The 15,686-nt window shown below is 45.4% G+C and overlaps 1 protein-coding gene across 18 annotated transcripts in view; it reads left to right on the top strand.

The window, feature by feature from the left end:
• Nucleotides 1-13,611, top strand: part of LOC115120621 (CUGBP Elav-like family member 2) — a 297,017-nt gene extending 283,406 nt beyond the window's left edge. For 7 of the 18 annotated variants that reach the window (XM_065021634.1, XM_065021630.1, XM_065021625.1 and 4 more), the window contains 5 exons: nt 6,003-6,122; nt 9,050-9,229; nt 9,605-9,748; nt 10,172-10,343; nt 13,511-13,611. In XM_065021634.1, the coding sequence (XP_064877706.1) occupies nt 6,003-6,122; nt 9,050-9,229; nt 9,605-9,748; nt 10,172-10,299 (572 nt within the window). In that variant the 3' untranslated portion in view covers nt 10,300-10,343; nt 13,511-13,611. Of the gene's footprint in view, nt 1-6,002; nt 6,123-9,031; nt 9,230-9,604; nt 9,749-10,171; nt 10,344-13,510 lie in introns of all 18 variants that reach the window. The other 11 variants (XM_065021642.1, XM_065021629.1, XM_065021628.1 and 8 more) reach the window with 6 other exon arrangements.
• Nucleotides 13,612-15,686: the final 2,075 nt, after the last annotated feature.

Genomic DNA, 15,686 nt, shown 5'->3' with positions numbered 1-15,686 from the left:
CATGTATATGAGTAGACAACAGCATGTAGACAACAACATGTATATGAGTAGACAACAACATGTATATGAGTAGACAACAGCATGTATATGAGCAGGCAACAACAGACAGCTGGCGGATGTACACGTGTTGTTTATCGCATGAGAAGTCCGCACTGTGACTGCGTCACACACACACACACACCTCCTGTCCAGACCGGTCGTCACGGCAACCACAGAAACGGAAAATTATGATCAGGCTGTTCCCGGAAGAAGAGAAGACAGAAGATTTCAACGCTTGTTCTTCCACGCTGTCAGACGGGCCAATCGGGACACGAGCACCTCACTAACCAATCATACTAGCGCCTTCTCTTTATTAGTCATACTGGGTTGAGCCATCTCGTCCAATGAAAACTGTTAGTGGAAAAAGAATCATCCTAACGCCCTTTAACCATTCACCCAGGTGCCAAAATCTTCTTCATGGTGTCTCGTTCATGTGATGTTGTGTGTGTGTGTGTATTGTGTGTATTCATGGTACTGTATATACATTCAGACTGTATATACGACACATACCTCGCATTTGACAAGGTGTCCGCCCCTTTTTCCTGGGTCCACAGGAGTGTTCTATAAACGGGCGTAGTTCTCTCTGTGAGTTGGTCGTTGGGGCTCCATTGCTCTGTCCTACAGAGTGAGTCTGTCTGCCTTATGGAGCCTTGACCAGCTGTCTTTCAGTAAGCTAAACAGCACTTCAGCATATGTCCAATCTACTACGCCATATTTCTCTATTCACACACACACGCTCCTGTCTCACACACACACACACACACACACACACACACACACACACACACACACACACACTCCCTAACTGCTCACATACACACTTGCTCTCTCTCACACACACACACACACACACTCTCTAACGGTTCACATACACACTTTCTCTCTCACACACACACGCTACTGTCACACACAGTGCAGGTGCGAGGTTGACCACCCCTGCAGGTGTTTAATGGTCGTTACTTTAACATCAGTCAGAAGCTGGCATGGCCTCATTAATTATGCCTAAGTGATGGCCCATATGCTAATGCCATGTAGCTAATGAGTAAACCAGGCTACAGTTAGCCTACATACTAGACTAGAGTTGCATACGGTACATTATTTACTGCCTCCAGAAACCTCACGGCACAGAGAGAACATTGCTCTATGTTCATGTAGAGTCCAAATGTATGCCTTGTTATGCTACACGTTGTTATCTGTAAAAGACAACAATAGAATCAAACAGGAAGCTCGACAAAGTAGGGTAGATGACGTCTAGAGATGTTCCACAGGTGTTTATGGAAGAGCTTGGACAGGCGGTTGCCAGTGTCGTCTCTCTTCCCCCTTGCAGGAGTATAAGTCCAGCCCGTCCGTGTCTGTCTGTGGTCCACAGTTGTCAGGATCTCCTCTGTCTTGGATTGGTCATACCCCCCCCCCCCCCCCGAAAAGTGAACTAAGATAGTACGATAGTATTGTATTTATATAGCACTTTCCACCTCAACCACTATTCATGAGTAACACTCAGCTCGTCAGCCCGAGTAGACTCCTTCGGCGCCCACGCGGTTAGCACCCGGTTTCGGATGCGGTCCAGACGTGGTCCCCAGGTTTGACAACACCCTCTCTGGCTCCTCTCCTCCAGGTATGAGTGCTCTGCAGTTGCAGAACCTGGCCACTTTAGCAGCGGCGGCAGCGGCGGCCCAAAACTCAGCCGGCCCCAACGCAAACCCCCTGTCCTCCAACGTGGCCTCCCTCGGAGCGCTGGCCAGCCCAGGTAACGCCGCTTCAGAGGGGGGGGGGGTCAAACGCGGGGGACACCTGCCCTCCTGTCCTACCACCACCATCCTTTTCACTGTCGTCAGCAATACCATCCTCTTCGTCATCATTGCTGATGATCGAACCATCTTCATCACCATCAGTAGTCATTGCCGTCAACACCCACAAGATATCGCTCCATGGTGTGTGTCCGCCATCTCTTGTTCATGCGTCGTGTTGTTGTTACCGTGGAGACCCCATGCCGTGTCCGTCCCGGCGCCTGCCTGCGTGTCTGTCTGACAGCACTTCACCTCCTCACCGTGTCATGTGACGTGCACACCTATACGGCCATATCATTCCGTGTCCCACGCGTTGTGTGTAAAAAGTACTACAGCTCAATGTCGTCTGTGATCGGTTTTCGCAGACAGAGTTGTCTGTGGGTGGGTGGGTGTGTGTGGTTGTATGTGTGGATTTGTTGTGCCTTTAAAGTGACTCGTCTCTTCGCTTCACAAGCCCTCTGAGACACGGGAACCTTAAGTGCAGTGGAGTTGTTTCCGGGGGAGGGATGGTTGTTGGCACCTTTATGTGTCGTGTGTGATCTCTGGACGTGGCCAGGGTCTGGTGACTAGAGAGACAGACAGACAGCAGTCAGGAGTTTTCTGGAGGAGATGGTTCATCTAGGTCACATTGAGACACTCTTCTCTCCTTCTATTCTTCTTCTTCACTCTCCTGCTTTTCTCTTATTCTGCTCTCTCTCCCTCTGCTTTTCTCTTATTCTGCTCTCTCTCCCTCTGCTTTTCTCTTATTCTGCTCTCTCTCCCTCTGCTTTTCTCTTATTCTGCTCTCTCTCCCTCTGCTTTTCTCTTATTCTGCTCTCTCTCCCTCTGCTTTTCTTTTATTCTGCTCTCTCTCCCTCTGCTTTTCTCTTATTCTGCTCTCTCTCTCTGCTTTTCTATTATTCTGCTCTCTCTCTCTCTGCTTTTCTCTTATTCTGCTCTCTCTCCCTCTGCTTTTCTCTTATTCTGCTCTCTCTCTCTGCTTTTCTATTATTCTGCTCTCTCTCTCTCTCTGCTTTTCTATTATTCTACTCTCTCTCCCTCTGCTTTTCTCTTATTCTGCTCTCTCTCTCTGCTTTTCTCTTATTCTGCTCTCTCTCTCTGCTTTTCTCTTATTCTGCTCTCTCTCTCTCTTTCTGCTTTTCTCTTATTCTGCTCTCTCTCTCTCTTTCTGCTTTTCTCTTATTCTGCTCTCTCTCTCTTTCTGCTTTTCTCTTATTCTGCTCTCTCTCTCTTTCTGCTTTTCTCTTATTCTGCTCTCTCTCTCTTTCTGCTTTTCTCTTATTCTGCTCTCTCTCTCTCTCTCTTTCTTTGCCCTCCTGTCTCTCTCTACTCATTTTACTCCATTCTCCATTTGTCCTCTCTCTCTCTCCCTCTTCACCATCTCTCTCGTCCTCCCTGCCTTGCTCCTCCAGTTCCCTGGTTGCTGTCTTTTCTGGAGTAGCCAAGTAACAGAGCGTGAATAAGAGCTTTGTTTAGTGTCTCTCTCTCATGAACCCATCACCCTTTGCCTGTCCTGCTCCCTCCTTTCACCCATCTGCTTAGCATAGGTTAAAATGTGAATTCTGCTCTCTCGCTCACTCTCTCTCTCTCTCTCTCTCTCTCTCTCTCGTGTGTTCTGTGGATACTAGAGCTACATTATTAGTGCATGCTCAGACTCTGCTCAGTGCCAATGAAAGGCGACACTCTCCGTCAATGACATTTTGACTGAATATTAGTCTCAATTTGATAAAGACAGACAATTTACCATTGAGAGACTGTCTTGCTTTTCATTTGTACTAAGTCTATTTTAAGATATCCAATCTTTCTGATGCAGTGTAAGCGTGACTTAGAGGGGTGTGTGGACATTATGTCTACTGGAATATGGACACTTTCTGGACAATCAAATAAACGACTGTCTGTGAAGGACAATTGTTATTCACCCACATTGTACTTAGGGACGATTCAGAACTTAGGCATGCTCTTGTCCCTCATGATCTCTTCTTTTATATGTGTGTGTCACAATCATGTCTGTGTGTGTGTCACAATCGTGTCTGTGTGTGTTTCTCAATCATGTCTGTGTTTGTGTCACGATCGTGTCTGTGTGTGTGTCACGATCGTGTCTATGTGTGTGTGTCACAATCATGTCTGTGTGTGTGTCACAATCGTGTCTCTGTGTATGTCACAATCATGTCTGTGTGTGTGTCACGATCGTGTCTGTGTGTGTGTCACAATCGTGTCTGTGTGTGTTTCTCAATCATGTCTGTGTGTGTGTCACAATCGTGTCTGTGTGTGTTTCTCAATCATGTCTGTGTGTGTGTCACAATCGTGTCTGTGTGTGTTTCTCAATCATGTCTGTGTGTGTGTCACAATCGTGTCTCTGTATGTCACAATCATGTCTGTGTGTGTGTCACAATCGTGTCTCTGTGTATGTCACAATCATGTCTGTGTGTGTGTCACGATCGTGTCTGTGTGTGTGTCACAATCGTGTCTGTGTGTGTTTCTCAATCATGTCTGTGTTTGTGTCACGATCGTGTCTGTGTGTGTGTCACGATCGTGTCTATGTGTGTGTGTCACAATCATGTCTGTGTGTGTGTGTCACAATCGTGTCTCTGTATGTCACAATCATGTCTGTGTGTATCACAATCGTGTCTGTGTTTGTGTCACGATCGTGTCTCTGTGTGTGTGTCACGATCGTGTCTGTGTGTGTCACAATCATGTCTGTGTGTGTCACAATCGTGTCTCTGTGTATGTCACAATCATGTCTGTGTGTGTGTCACGATCGTGTCTGTGTGTGTGTCACAATCGTGTCTGTGTGTGTGTCACGATCGTGTCTGTGTGTGTGTCACAATCGTGTCTGTGTGTGTGTCACGATCGTGTCTGTGTGTATGTCACAATGGTGTCTGTGTGTGTGTCACAATCGTGTCTGTGTGTGTGTCACAATCGTGTCTGTGTGTGTGTCACAATCCTGTCTGTGTGTGTGTCACGATCGTGTCTGTGTGTGTGTCACAATCGTGTCTGTGTGTGTGTCACGATCGTGTCTGTGTGTATGTCACAATGGTGTCTGTGTGTGTGTCACAATCGTGTCTGTGTGTGTGTCACAATCGTGTCTGTGTGTGTGTCACAATCCTGTCTGTGTGTGTGTCACGATCGTGTCTGTGTGTATGTCACAATGGTGTCTGTGTGTGTGTCACAATCGTGTCTGTGTGTGTGTCACAATCGTGTCTGTGTGTGTGTCACAATCCTGTCTGTGTGTGTGTCACGATCGTGTCTGTGTGTGTGTCACAATCGTGTCTGTGTGTGTGTCACGATCGTGTCTGTGTGTATGTCACAATGGTGTCTGTGTGTGTGTCACAATCGTGTCTGTGTGTGTGTCACAATCGTGTCTGTGTGTGTGTCACAATCCTGTCTGTGTGTGTGTCACGATCGTGTCTGTGTGTGTGTCACAATCGTGTCTGTGTGTGTGTCACGATCGTGTCTGTGTGTATGTCACAATGGTGTCTGTGTGTGTGTCACAATCGTGTCTGTGTGTGTGTCACAATCGTGTCTGTGTGTGTGTCACAATCGTGTCTGTGTGTGTCACGATCCTGTCTATGTGTGTGTCACGATCGCGTCTGTGTGTGTGCCTGTGTCTCCGTTCTAGGGCTAAATTAACCTTGTAAAAAAAACATGTCAAATGTTTGCTGAGATATATCTCTGCCATACCGTGGGATCCTGAACAGGAGTCTAGTGAAGGGTCTAGTAGGTTGTCTGGCACTCTTGCTTGCGCTCGCTCTTGCCTGCCTGTCTGCCTGCTTTAGGTTTGGTCATTACACGACTGCCTCACGAAGAAACGACCGAGTCCCTCACCTTTTCATCGCTAAACACGCATCCACAACTACTGTGTTCATCGTGCTCTGCATTCACATGTGTGAGGGATCTTTATATGTACACTGTTACCTGGGAGATACTCTCATTTCTCTAGGACACTCAGTGTTGAATGAGGGCAGAGAGATTTACTTCCTGCCTGTCACTCTCTCAGCTCCAGTTTGTCTGAGCAGGGAGGATGTTGTTGCTTATGTCACTAAAACGTCCAATTGGATGCCTCCGCTTCTCTAACGCGCGTGCTTGTCTTTCTCTTCCTTCCTCTTTCTCTCCCTCCCTCTCTTGCCCACTCCTTCCTCTCCTCCTCCTCCCCCTGGTATCCTCTCTTCCCGACAGCGGGCACCACAGCCAACTCCTCGGGCATGAACTCTCTGACCTCTCTGGGCACTCTGCAGGGCCTGGCTGGCGCCACCATGGGTCTGAACAACATTAATGCACTAGCAGGTAGCGTCAACAGTGAGTATTCACCGACCATCGGCCGCTCACCACTCATCTCACCACCACCGCCATCGCCATCACTCGGACACAGGGATACGCTGCTGTTGCAGAGGAACGTCATATCTAGAAACCACCTCCAGTCTGTGTTACAAACATGAATAATAATACTGGTAATGATCTAAAGACGTTACTCTAAACACTATCAAATTCCACCCAAGTCCCGGATCCAAACATCTGTCACTGTGACCCTCAAACTATGCCCGTGGTTGCCATGTGGCGTCCCTCTGTGTCCGCTCCCTGAGAAATCACCTGTTCAGCCTGGCTTTATGCTCCAGGCTGCACCCCCTAACCCACCACATCCTCACAAAGACCACGGCTACCAATACATCCATCCATTTATTCATGAACCCATCCGCTTCCTGGTTGTGTCACACGGGGTGGTGCCTGTTGTAAGAGTGCTGCTGTTTATGTTGTCGCTTCACGTCTGCGCGGGGGTCGTGTACATGTCACTAGTGAATCTGCACACTCGTGTGTAAGTAGAGGTTCATTTGTTCAACAACCAAAAAACAGGAAAAACCTTTTAGTAGAGGTGGAGAAGAAGATATTCTGAAAAGAACAAAGAATACGGAAGTGGCCTTAATCAGGTATATAAGTCTACATTTATGAGATGAGTCGTAGCAGGCCATGCCAGTGAGTTTCTCTGGCCACACTGAGTGTCTGTCATGTCCTGCTACACCTCTGGGGGAAAGTCAAAGTGTGCAGCCTTAATCAGGGTTGTTATGACAGCAGAGATCCTGTAAAACCAGCCCATTCTCCACATATTCTCCCTTGACCTTTTCCTGCTTCTTCTACAGTTGCCATATCCGCTTTATAAATCCCCCCTCCGCTCAAACACGATGAGAATGCCAGTTTCACATTGATCTTCCCCTCCTTCTTTCATTGAAGCACATCTAGGCTTTAATTGAATCGTAAAGGTCAACGGTGCAATTATTCCTGAATAAATGAGTGACCTATAATTTCCAGCACCGTGGTCATCGTTTACCTCTCTGTCAGATGGTGGCGGGCGGCGGGTCATTTGGGAATATCGATCCCCTCAGACTGTTGCCCTGCTAGGCAGTGAAGCCACACTAACAAGTGTAGCTGTCCTTCTTTACCTTGCTGCTCGTCGTTACCTTCTAAATGGCCAAATAAGGACGGGGGCATGCCAGGGACGTGCTGTTTGATCGGTGTTTGGCACTGTTGGTCTGGGGTCTGATTGGTCTAACAGTAGTGAGGTGATTTCTCCTCCGTGTGGGCGGTGAAAACGTCAGAGAGCGATAGATTGAGCGACGCCATTGAGATATTGGATCTTGAGTACACTAGCGGGTTCTGAAGTGTGGATGTTAAACTCGTACATTAGGCCTTGAGTGTCTTGTGCGTGTCATGCAGTGTGTGTGTGGGGGGGATGTTGTCATGGTGATATTTCAGTGACTGGCTGCTTGTTTCTGCTGTGGTGTTCCAGTTTGCATGGGTCAGGCCAGGCTCTCCATTCACCTCTGTGTTATGTGTTTTAATGTATATTACGTGTAGGACAAGTGTATTATGTGTGTGTGAGTGTGTGTGACAGATGAAATAAATATTTTGTGCATATAGCTACATATCCTGTACAAAATGTTTTGAAATGTGTTTTACATTGCGTATGTTATGTATGTTGAGTGAATGAGTGTGTATGTATGTTGAGTGAATGAGTGTGTATGTATGTTGAGTGAATGAGTGTCTATGTATGCATGTACACTACCGTTCAAAAGTTTGGATCACTTTGAAATATCCTTGTTTTTGTCCATTCAAATAACCTCAAATTGGTCAGTAATACAGTGTCGACATTGTGAATGTTGTAAATGACTATTGTTGCTGGAAACGGCTGATTTTTTTATGGAATATCTACATATGTGTACAGAGGCCCGTTATCATCAACCATCACTCCTGTGTTCCAATGGCACGTTGTGTTAGCTAATCCAAGTTTATCATTTTAAAAGGATAAATTGATCATTAGAAAACCCTTTTGCAATTATGTTATCACAGCTGAAAACTGTTATCCTGGGCTAGTTGAGTATCTGGAGCATCTGGAGCATCAGCATTTGTGGGTTTGATTTCAGGCTCAAAATGGCCAGAAACAAAGGACTTTCTTCTGAAACTCGTCATCTATTCTTGTTCTGAGAAATGAAGGCTATTCCATGCGAGAAATTGCCAAGAAACTGTAGATCTCGTAAACTGGCTCTAACCAGAATAGGAGGAGTGGGAGGCCCCGGTGCACAACTGAGCAAGAGGACAAGTACATTAGAGTGTCTAGTTTGAGAACCACTCAAATCCTCAACTGGCAGCTTCATTAAATAACACTTGCAATACTTATGTCATGCAGTAAAATGCAAAATAATTACTTAGAAATCATACAATGTGATTGTATGGATTTTTGTGTTAGATTCCGTCTCTCCATTTTTTTTTTATTAAAAAAAATGTATTCCGTCTCTCACAGTTGAAGTGTACCTATGATAAAAATGACAGACCTCTACATGCTTTGTAAGTAGGAAAACCTGCAAAATCGGCAGTGTATCAAATACTTGTTCTCCCCACTGTATGTGGATATTCCATAAAAAATCAGCCGTTTCCAGCTACGATAGTCATTTACAACATTAATGTTATTTTAATGGACGAAAAATGTGCTTTTCTTTCAAAAACAAGGACATTTCTAAGTGACCCCAAACGTTTGAACGGTAGTGTAAAGTGAGTGAGTGTGTATGTTGAGTGTGTGTGTGTGTGTGTGTGTGTGTGTGTGTGTGTGTGTGTGTACTGTATGTATAATGAGTGTGTGTGTGATTAAACACAACCTGCAGTGGAGCTCTAATGAGTAAGTGCACTCTTCTTTTTGTACTGTTGGGTTTTATGTAAAGTTGCACAAATGCTCTCAGGTATGGCGGCCCTGAACGGAGGCCTGGGCGGCGCGGGGCTGACCAACGGCACGGCGGGCACCATGGACGCGCTCACACAGGCCTACTCAGGGATCCAGCAGTATGCAGCCGCAGCCCTGCCCACCCTCTACAGCCAGTCCCTGCTGCAGCAGCAAGGTGCCGCCGGCAGCCAGAAAGAGGGTCAGTGGGCGTGGGGTGGAGCCAGGGGGCGGAGGGAAGGGTCAGGGGAAGGGAAGAGACAGGAGGGTGGAGGGGGTTCTGGAGAGTTGAGGGGGAAGTGAAGGAATCAAGCGGTGGAGTGTTGGGAGAGAGGTATGCACTCCCAATACAGCCAGAACCGACTGCAATAGTCGAACTGGCACAAGAAGCTTTCTAGTGAGATTACTAATGCAACAACGATACTAACCACGGGTAGCCAGAAACAGGTTGGGCACTGAGGGTAGAGGGGAGAGCATAGTGGGTTTAAAGACGTATGCATTAACTCTCTATAATCTCTTCACTCTGTCTCTGGGTTTAACCCTTACCCGCTACTGTCCCATGTCTCTCTCCTGTTAGGGCCTGAAGGTGCCAACCTGTTCATCTACCACCTGCCCCAGGAGTTTGGGGACCAGGACATCCTGCAGATGTTCATGCCTTTTGGAAACGTGGTCTCTGCCAAAGTCTTCATTGACAAACAGACAAACCTGAGCAAGTGCTTCGGTACGTCCGCCAGCACAAACACACTGAAAACACACAACACCTGTGTATGAATGACATGTTGTATTCCTGTTAGTGCACCAGCACAAACACACTGAAAACACACAACACCTGTGTATGAATGACATGTTGTATTCCTGTTAGTCCGCCAGCACAAACACACTGAAAACACACAACACCTGTGTATGAATGACATGTTGTATTCCTGTTAGTCCGCCAGCACAAACACACTGAAAACACACAACACCTGTGTATGAATGACATGTTGTATTCCTGTTAGTCCGCCAGCACAAACACACTGAAAACACACAACACCTGTGTATGAATGACATGTTGTATTTCTGTTAGTGCACCCTCTCTCTCTCTCTAACTCGCTCTCCCTCTCTCTTCTCTTGTACCCGGTCCATTTCCTTCTCTGCCTCCCAGGCTTCGTCAGCTATGACAATCCCGTGTCGGCGCAGGCAGCCATCCAGGCCATGAATGGCTTCCAGATCGGCATGAAGAGGCTGAAGGTGCAGCTCAAGCGCTCCAAGAACGACAGCAAACCATATTGATCTTAGCACTAGGGCCTATCTGCTCCCATGTTACCACTGCTAGGGTAAGTCCTCATACGAGCCACGACCTCTACACAGGGACTGGGGGAGGGAAGTGGAGGGAGGGGGGAGACAACATTTGACCACCAGAGGGAGACACTACTTTCTCCTTGAGTTTTATTTTATTTTTAGCTTTTGTGTTCAGCAGTATTATTTATTATTACTATTATGATTTTTTTTTGTATTATCTTTCACATGAATGCTTCCATTACCACCTTTATTTTGTACCACTTAAAAAAAAAAGTAGCTATCATCGGTAGCTTTTTCAGTTGTAAAACATATTTAATTTTCTACGTGATTATTTATATACTATTATCAGAAGAATTTCGTTACTCGAAAAACAGAGTAAGAAAAAAAACCAGAACCTATATGATTTTGTTTTTTCTCTTTGTGAACCTGAGGCCTGATAAATTGCTGAGATAAAGGGTTCATTTCTGACACACCAAGCACCGATATGCACATGACCCTTGACCTCCTGGTGTTGGTTTCCGGGCCAACCACCGCTGCTTCTCTGACCCCTGATGCCTGCTGACAGACACCATGGAACAAAGGGTTCAAAAACGAAACTTAGTGGCCTCTCACCTGTTAGTCAGTCAACGACAGCATCCCATACACTCCTCTATTTCATTATTATCAGGACTCCAGTCATTTTCATTTCTTAATGTGGAGAATGTTTATTTCACGCTAAAACAATGTTAGCAAACTATGATTTTCTGGGTCAGATCACATTGGTCTTTGTTGAAAGGGATATTGTGTAGAACATTTTCAAAGTAACATCCAGAATCTGATGAAGGCTATAAGATTAAAAAATGTATGGGTGGGAAGTTAACTGAAAATACTTGATGTTTCTTGAGTGATAAAAAAAGAAATTCAAAGTAGCGAAAGCCACAGGCCTGTACATTTTATTTGTAAAAAAAGCAGTTCTATTTTTATACAAAATTCTTACTGCCTCAGAAAAAAAATGATTTTATTTATTGCCTATCGTTAAGTTATTGGACTCCTACAAAGAACAGAATCCGTTAGAATAGAACCTTGTTGAGTAGTCTTCTGAAATTCGGAACTGTAGAATTCTCTAGAACAGAGCCAGGTTCACACCTCGCTCTGCCTCTGCTCCCTTCACTGTCACACACCTCTCTCTGTCTGTGCTCCCTTCACTGTCACTCACCTCCCTTCACTGTCACACACCTCCCTTCACTGTCACACATCTCCCTTCACTGTCACACACCTCCCTTCACTGTCACACACCTCCCTTCACTGTCACACACCTCCCTTCACTGTCACACACCTCCCTTCACTGTCACACACCTCTCTCTGTCTGTGCTCCCTTCACTGTCACTCACCTCTCTCTGGCTGTGCTCCCTTCACTGTCACACACCTCTCTCTGTCTGTGCTCCCTTCACTGTCACTCACCTCCCTGTGCTCACTCACCTCCCTTCACTGTCACACACCTCCCTTCACTGTCACACATCTCCCTTCACTGTCACACACCTCCCTTCACTGTCACACACCTCTCTCTGTCTGTGCTCCCTTCACTGTCACACACCTCTCTCTGTCTGTGCTCCCTTCACTGTCACACACCTCCCTTCACTGTCACACACCTCTCTCTGTCTGTGCTCCCTTCACTGTCACTCACCTCTCTCTGGCTGTGCTCCCTTCACTGTCACACACCTCTCTCTGTCTGTGCTCCCTTCACTGTCACTCACCTCCCTTCACTGTCACACACCTCCCTTCACTGTCACACACCTCCCTTCACTGTCACACACCTCTCTCTGTCTGTGCTCCCTTCACTGTCACACACCTCTCTCTGTCTGTGCTCCCTTCACTGTCACCCCCCTCCCTTCACTATCACACACCTCCCTTCACTGTCACACCCCTCTCTCTGTCTGTGCTCCCTTCACTGTCACACACCTCTCTCTGTCTGTGCTCCCTTCACTGTCACACACCTCTCTCTGTCTGTGCTCCCTTCACTGTCACACACCTCTCTCTGTCTCTGCTCCCTTCACTGTCACACACCTCCCTTCACTGTCACACACCTCTCTCTGTCTGTGCTCCCTTCACTGTCACACACCTCTCTCTGTCTCTGCTCCCTTCACTGTCACACACCTCCCTTCACTGTCACACACCTCTCTCTGTCTGTGCTCCCTTCACTGTCACACACCTCCCTTCACTGTCACACATCTCTCTCTGTCTGTGCTCCCTTCACTGTCACACAACTCCCTTCACTGTCACACACCTCTCTCTATCTGTGCTCCCTTCACTGTCACTCACCTCCCTTCACTGTCACACACCTCCCTTCACTGTCACACACCTCTCTCTGTCTGTGCTCCCTTCACTGTCACTCACCTCTCTCTGGCTGTGCTCCCTTCACTGTCACACACCTCTCTCTGTCTGTGCTCCCTTCACTGTCACTCACCTCCCTTCACTGTCACACACCTCCCTACACTGTCACACACCTCTCTCTGTATGTGCTCCCTTCACTGTCACACACCTCTCTCTGGCTGTGCTCCCTTCACTGTCACACACCTCTCTCTGTCTGTGCTCCCTTCACTGTCACACACCTCTCTCTGTCTGTGCTCCCTTCACTGTCACACACCTCTCTCTGTCTGTGCTCCCTTCACTGTCACACACCTCTCTCTGTCTGTGCTCCCTTCACTGTCACTCACCTCCCTTCACTGTCACACACCTCTCTCTCTCTATCTCTCTCTCTCTCTCTCTCACACCTGTCAAATTTCAACCTTTCCTTGCGTTTCGTTTTTTTGTTCACGTGTATGTTTCGTTCGTTTGTACTGTACAAAAACTTTTAAACAGTTTCTCCCAAATGACAATCCATCCTCCTTGCTCTCTAGAAGCATGTGGTACTGATGGATATAACTTTGGGTGCTCTGTGTATGAGTGTGTGATAGTGTGTTTGTACTGTAAATGTGTGTGTAAATGTCTGTTAGTATTAATCCAAATTGTAAATCATTTTTGTACAAAAAAAATGAAATAATGATAGATAAAAAAAAATGGCCAATTGTGTAGTGAGTGGTGTTGCCATTATGGCCTGGTGGTTTGCATTGTTGTTTTGTTGTTTTGTTGTGTGTTGTTCCCCTGATTTTAATGCTGTAGTAATGTGGTGCCCTGGCTCTCTGTCCTGTGTGTAACTCTCCTCTCCCCTGTTTTCTTCCTATAGAACCCATCTCCATGCCTGTTAGCTCATCGTTTGCCTAGCATGTCTCTGTGGCGTGGCGTCCAAAAACCAAAAAAATACAAAAAAGTCTCATCGTCCCGTCATTGTTTTCTGATGTCTTTTCTGAGCTCACCTGATCATAACCTGGTCTCCGCCTACTGACCTTTTTGAACTTAGCTTGACCTTTTTTGGACTTTTTTTTGCATGTGACCTCATGTTCTATTTTGGGGAGGTGGGGTGGATGGGGTACATTGTGGATGAAGGAGGGCGGGAGGGAGGGAGGGGGGGGGGGGGTGAGCGAATCAATGTGAAGAAGTATAGCATCATTCATACAAACAGATTGAACTCTTAAAGACAAAAACAAAACGTTTCTTTTTAAAAACAGAAAAACCCCGTGGCAAAATGATTTCCATTAGATTTATTTAGTTATGTTTAGTTTCCTTCTTTTATGTTGGGTTTCATTTTTGGCTCCTTTTTTCAGTTAAAAGTAAACTTGAAAGTTCAGCACAGGGATTGGCATGCTGTCTTGTTTCTGGCTCCACTAGCAATATGAGGCCAGAAGCAGACACTGTCGGTGTCCATGAAAAATAGACTACTTCCAAACAGTTCTGAATAAAAAACTGTCTGATCAATATTAGACTCTCTCAGAGCTCTGTAATTGTTTTTACATTTTTCAGGCAGTGTAAAGTTTTTTGATAAGGCCATTTTAAGTGGCTCTGTTTCTCATTAAAGTATATATAGAACCACTTTTTTCTAGAGTAGTTTAAGGTATTACAAAAATGTCAACAAAAAAAGACTTGCCCTGTTTGGGGGGAGAAATGCTACCTACGTGTCACCTTTTGCTGAACTGACTCACAGATAGACAATCCGTGGTTTAAATGCACATGATAAAGAAATGACCTATATTTTCTACTGTTTAAATTATAGAGCGAAAAAATAAGAAGAAAATGCCTGTAACCCGCGTTAACGTTGGTGCTTCTTGTGAGTTTAGTTTTGGTTTCATTACAAGTCTAACGGTCTTAAGTGTCTCATGTTTTTAAAGAGAAGACTAAAAAAAACATCTGTTTACTTGAACAATAGACAAAGCCTTTCATATGAATACTATTATAATTGTTTTGTCTTTTTGTTTTAAGCAGTCCCGATTTGCTAAATTTCTTGTTGGGTAATTAGCTATATAAAATTCCTAAAAAATATATATATGAATATATAAATATATATATATATAACATGTCGGCTTGTGAAGCATCAATGTTAATATAATTTTATTTCTATCGTGGGAAACAATATTTAGATGTGTTTTGTTGTTCATTATAATGTGATTTTCTTTTCTTATAAAGAAAAAAAGACAAGGTCGGTGGAGTTTAGTGCCAAAACCTGAAGGTACATCCTGTCTATAGCGCGTCAGTGTATTTCTTGTGAAATGATTTGATAACATGGGTATTTTATTAAGTGTTTTGTATGGATCCCTCATATGTAAAAATATAGATTTAAAAAAGAGTTTGTTAACTTGCTATTCTGTGGTCTTGTTGCCTGAAACTGTTCATGTTTTGCTTTTCTTTGTAAAGATGTAAAAAGTGCCCATGTGTCATATATATATATATATATACACACACACACTCACACACTCGCACGTGTAAACACACACACACACACACACACACACAGACCTCACAGTTGACTTTACTTTGTTGTTGTGTATGAGAGCCCCTGAGTGTGAGAGCCTCTACAGTCCAGTTTCCATGTTCCTGCCCACCAGTCTTTACATTACTGTTCACACGCTCTCTCTCACTTACGTCACTCACACACACAGTTCTCACATGAGCCATTATACAGAGAATTCTGCAAAGCCTTATCACAAGCCCTTACATGAACACTCACACACACATTCTCGCCAAACACTCTCGCTTCATCCTTTCGCTTTGACAAATGTCAAGCCTTATTTTAAGCTTCGTCTCTCTCATTATAACCTAAATCAAGGACAAGTGTTGAGTTGAAGTTGCTACAGACTGGGAAGGGGCATCGTTATTTGCTGGTCATGTATGTGTCACCTCAAACAACATGAATGTGTTGCTTACATGAGGTAAGTGAAGGGCAAGACTTTCCCACACAAGCCTCAAACCCTCCCCAGACCCAGACAAAATAGTACAGAATGATTTTCATCTGTTTGGTTTTGTTGTTT

The sequence above is a fragment of the Oncorhynchus nerka genome, linkage group LG8 (assembly GCF_034236695.1).
Source record: "Oncorhynchus nerka isolate Pitt River linkage group LG8, Oner_Uvic_2.0, whole genome shotgun sequence".
Classification (NCBI taxonomy): Eukaryota; Metazoa; Chordata; class Actinopteri; order Salmoniformes; family Salmonidae; genus Oncorhynchus; species Oncorhynchus nerka.
Note: the sequence above shows the minus strand (reverse complement) of the source record. Positions and strands in the feature narration are given on the sequence as shown.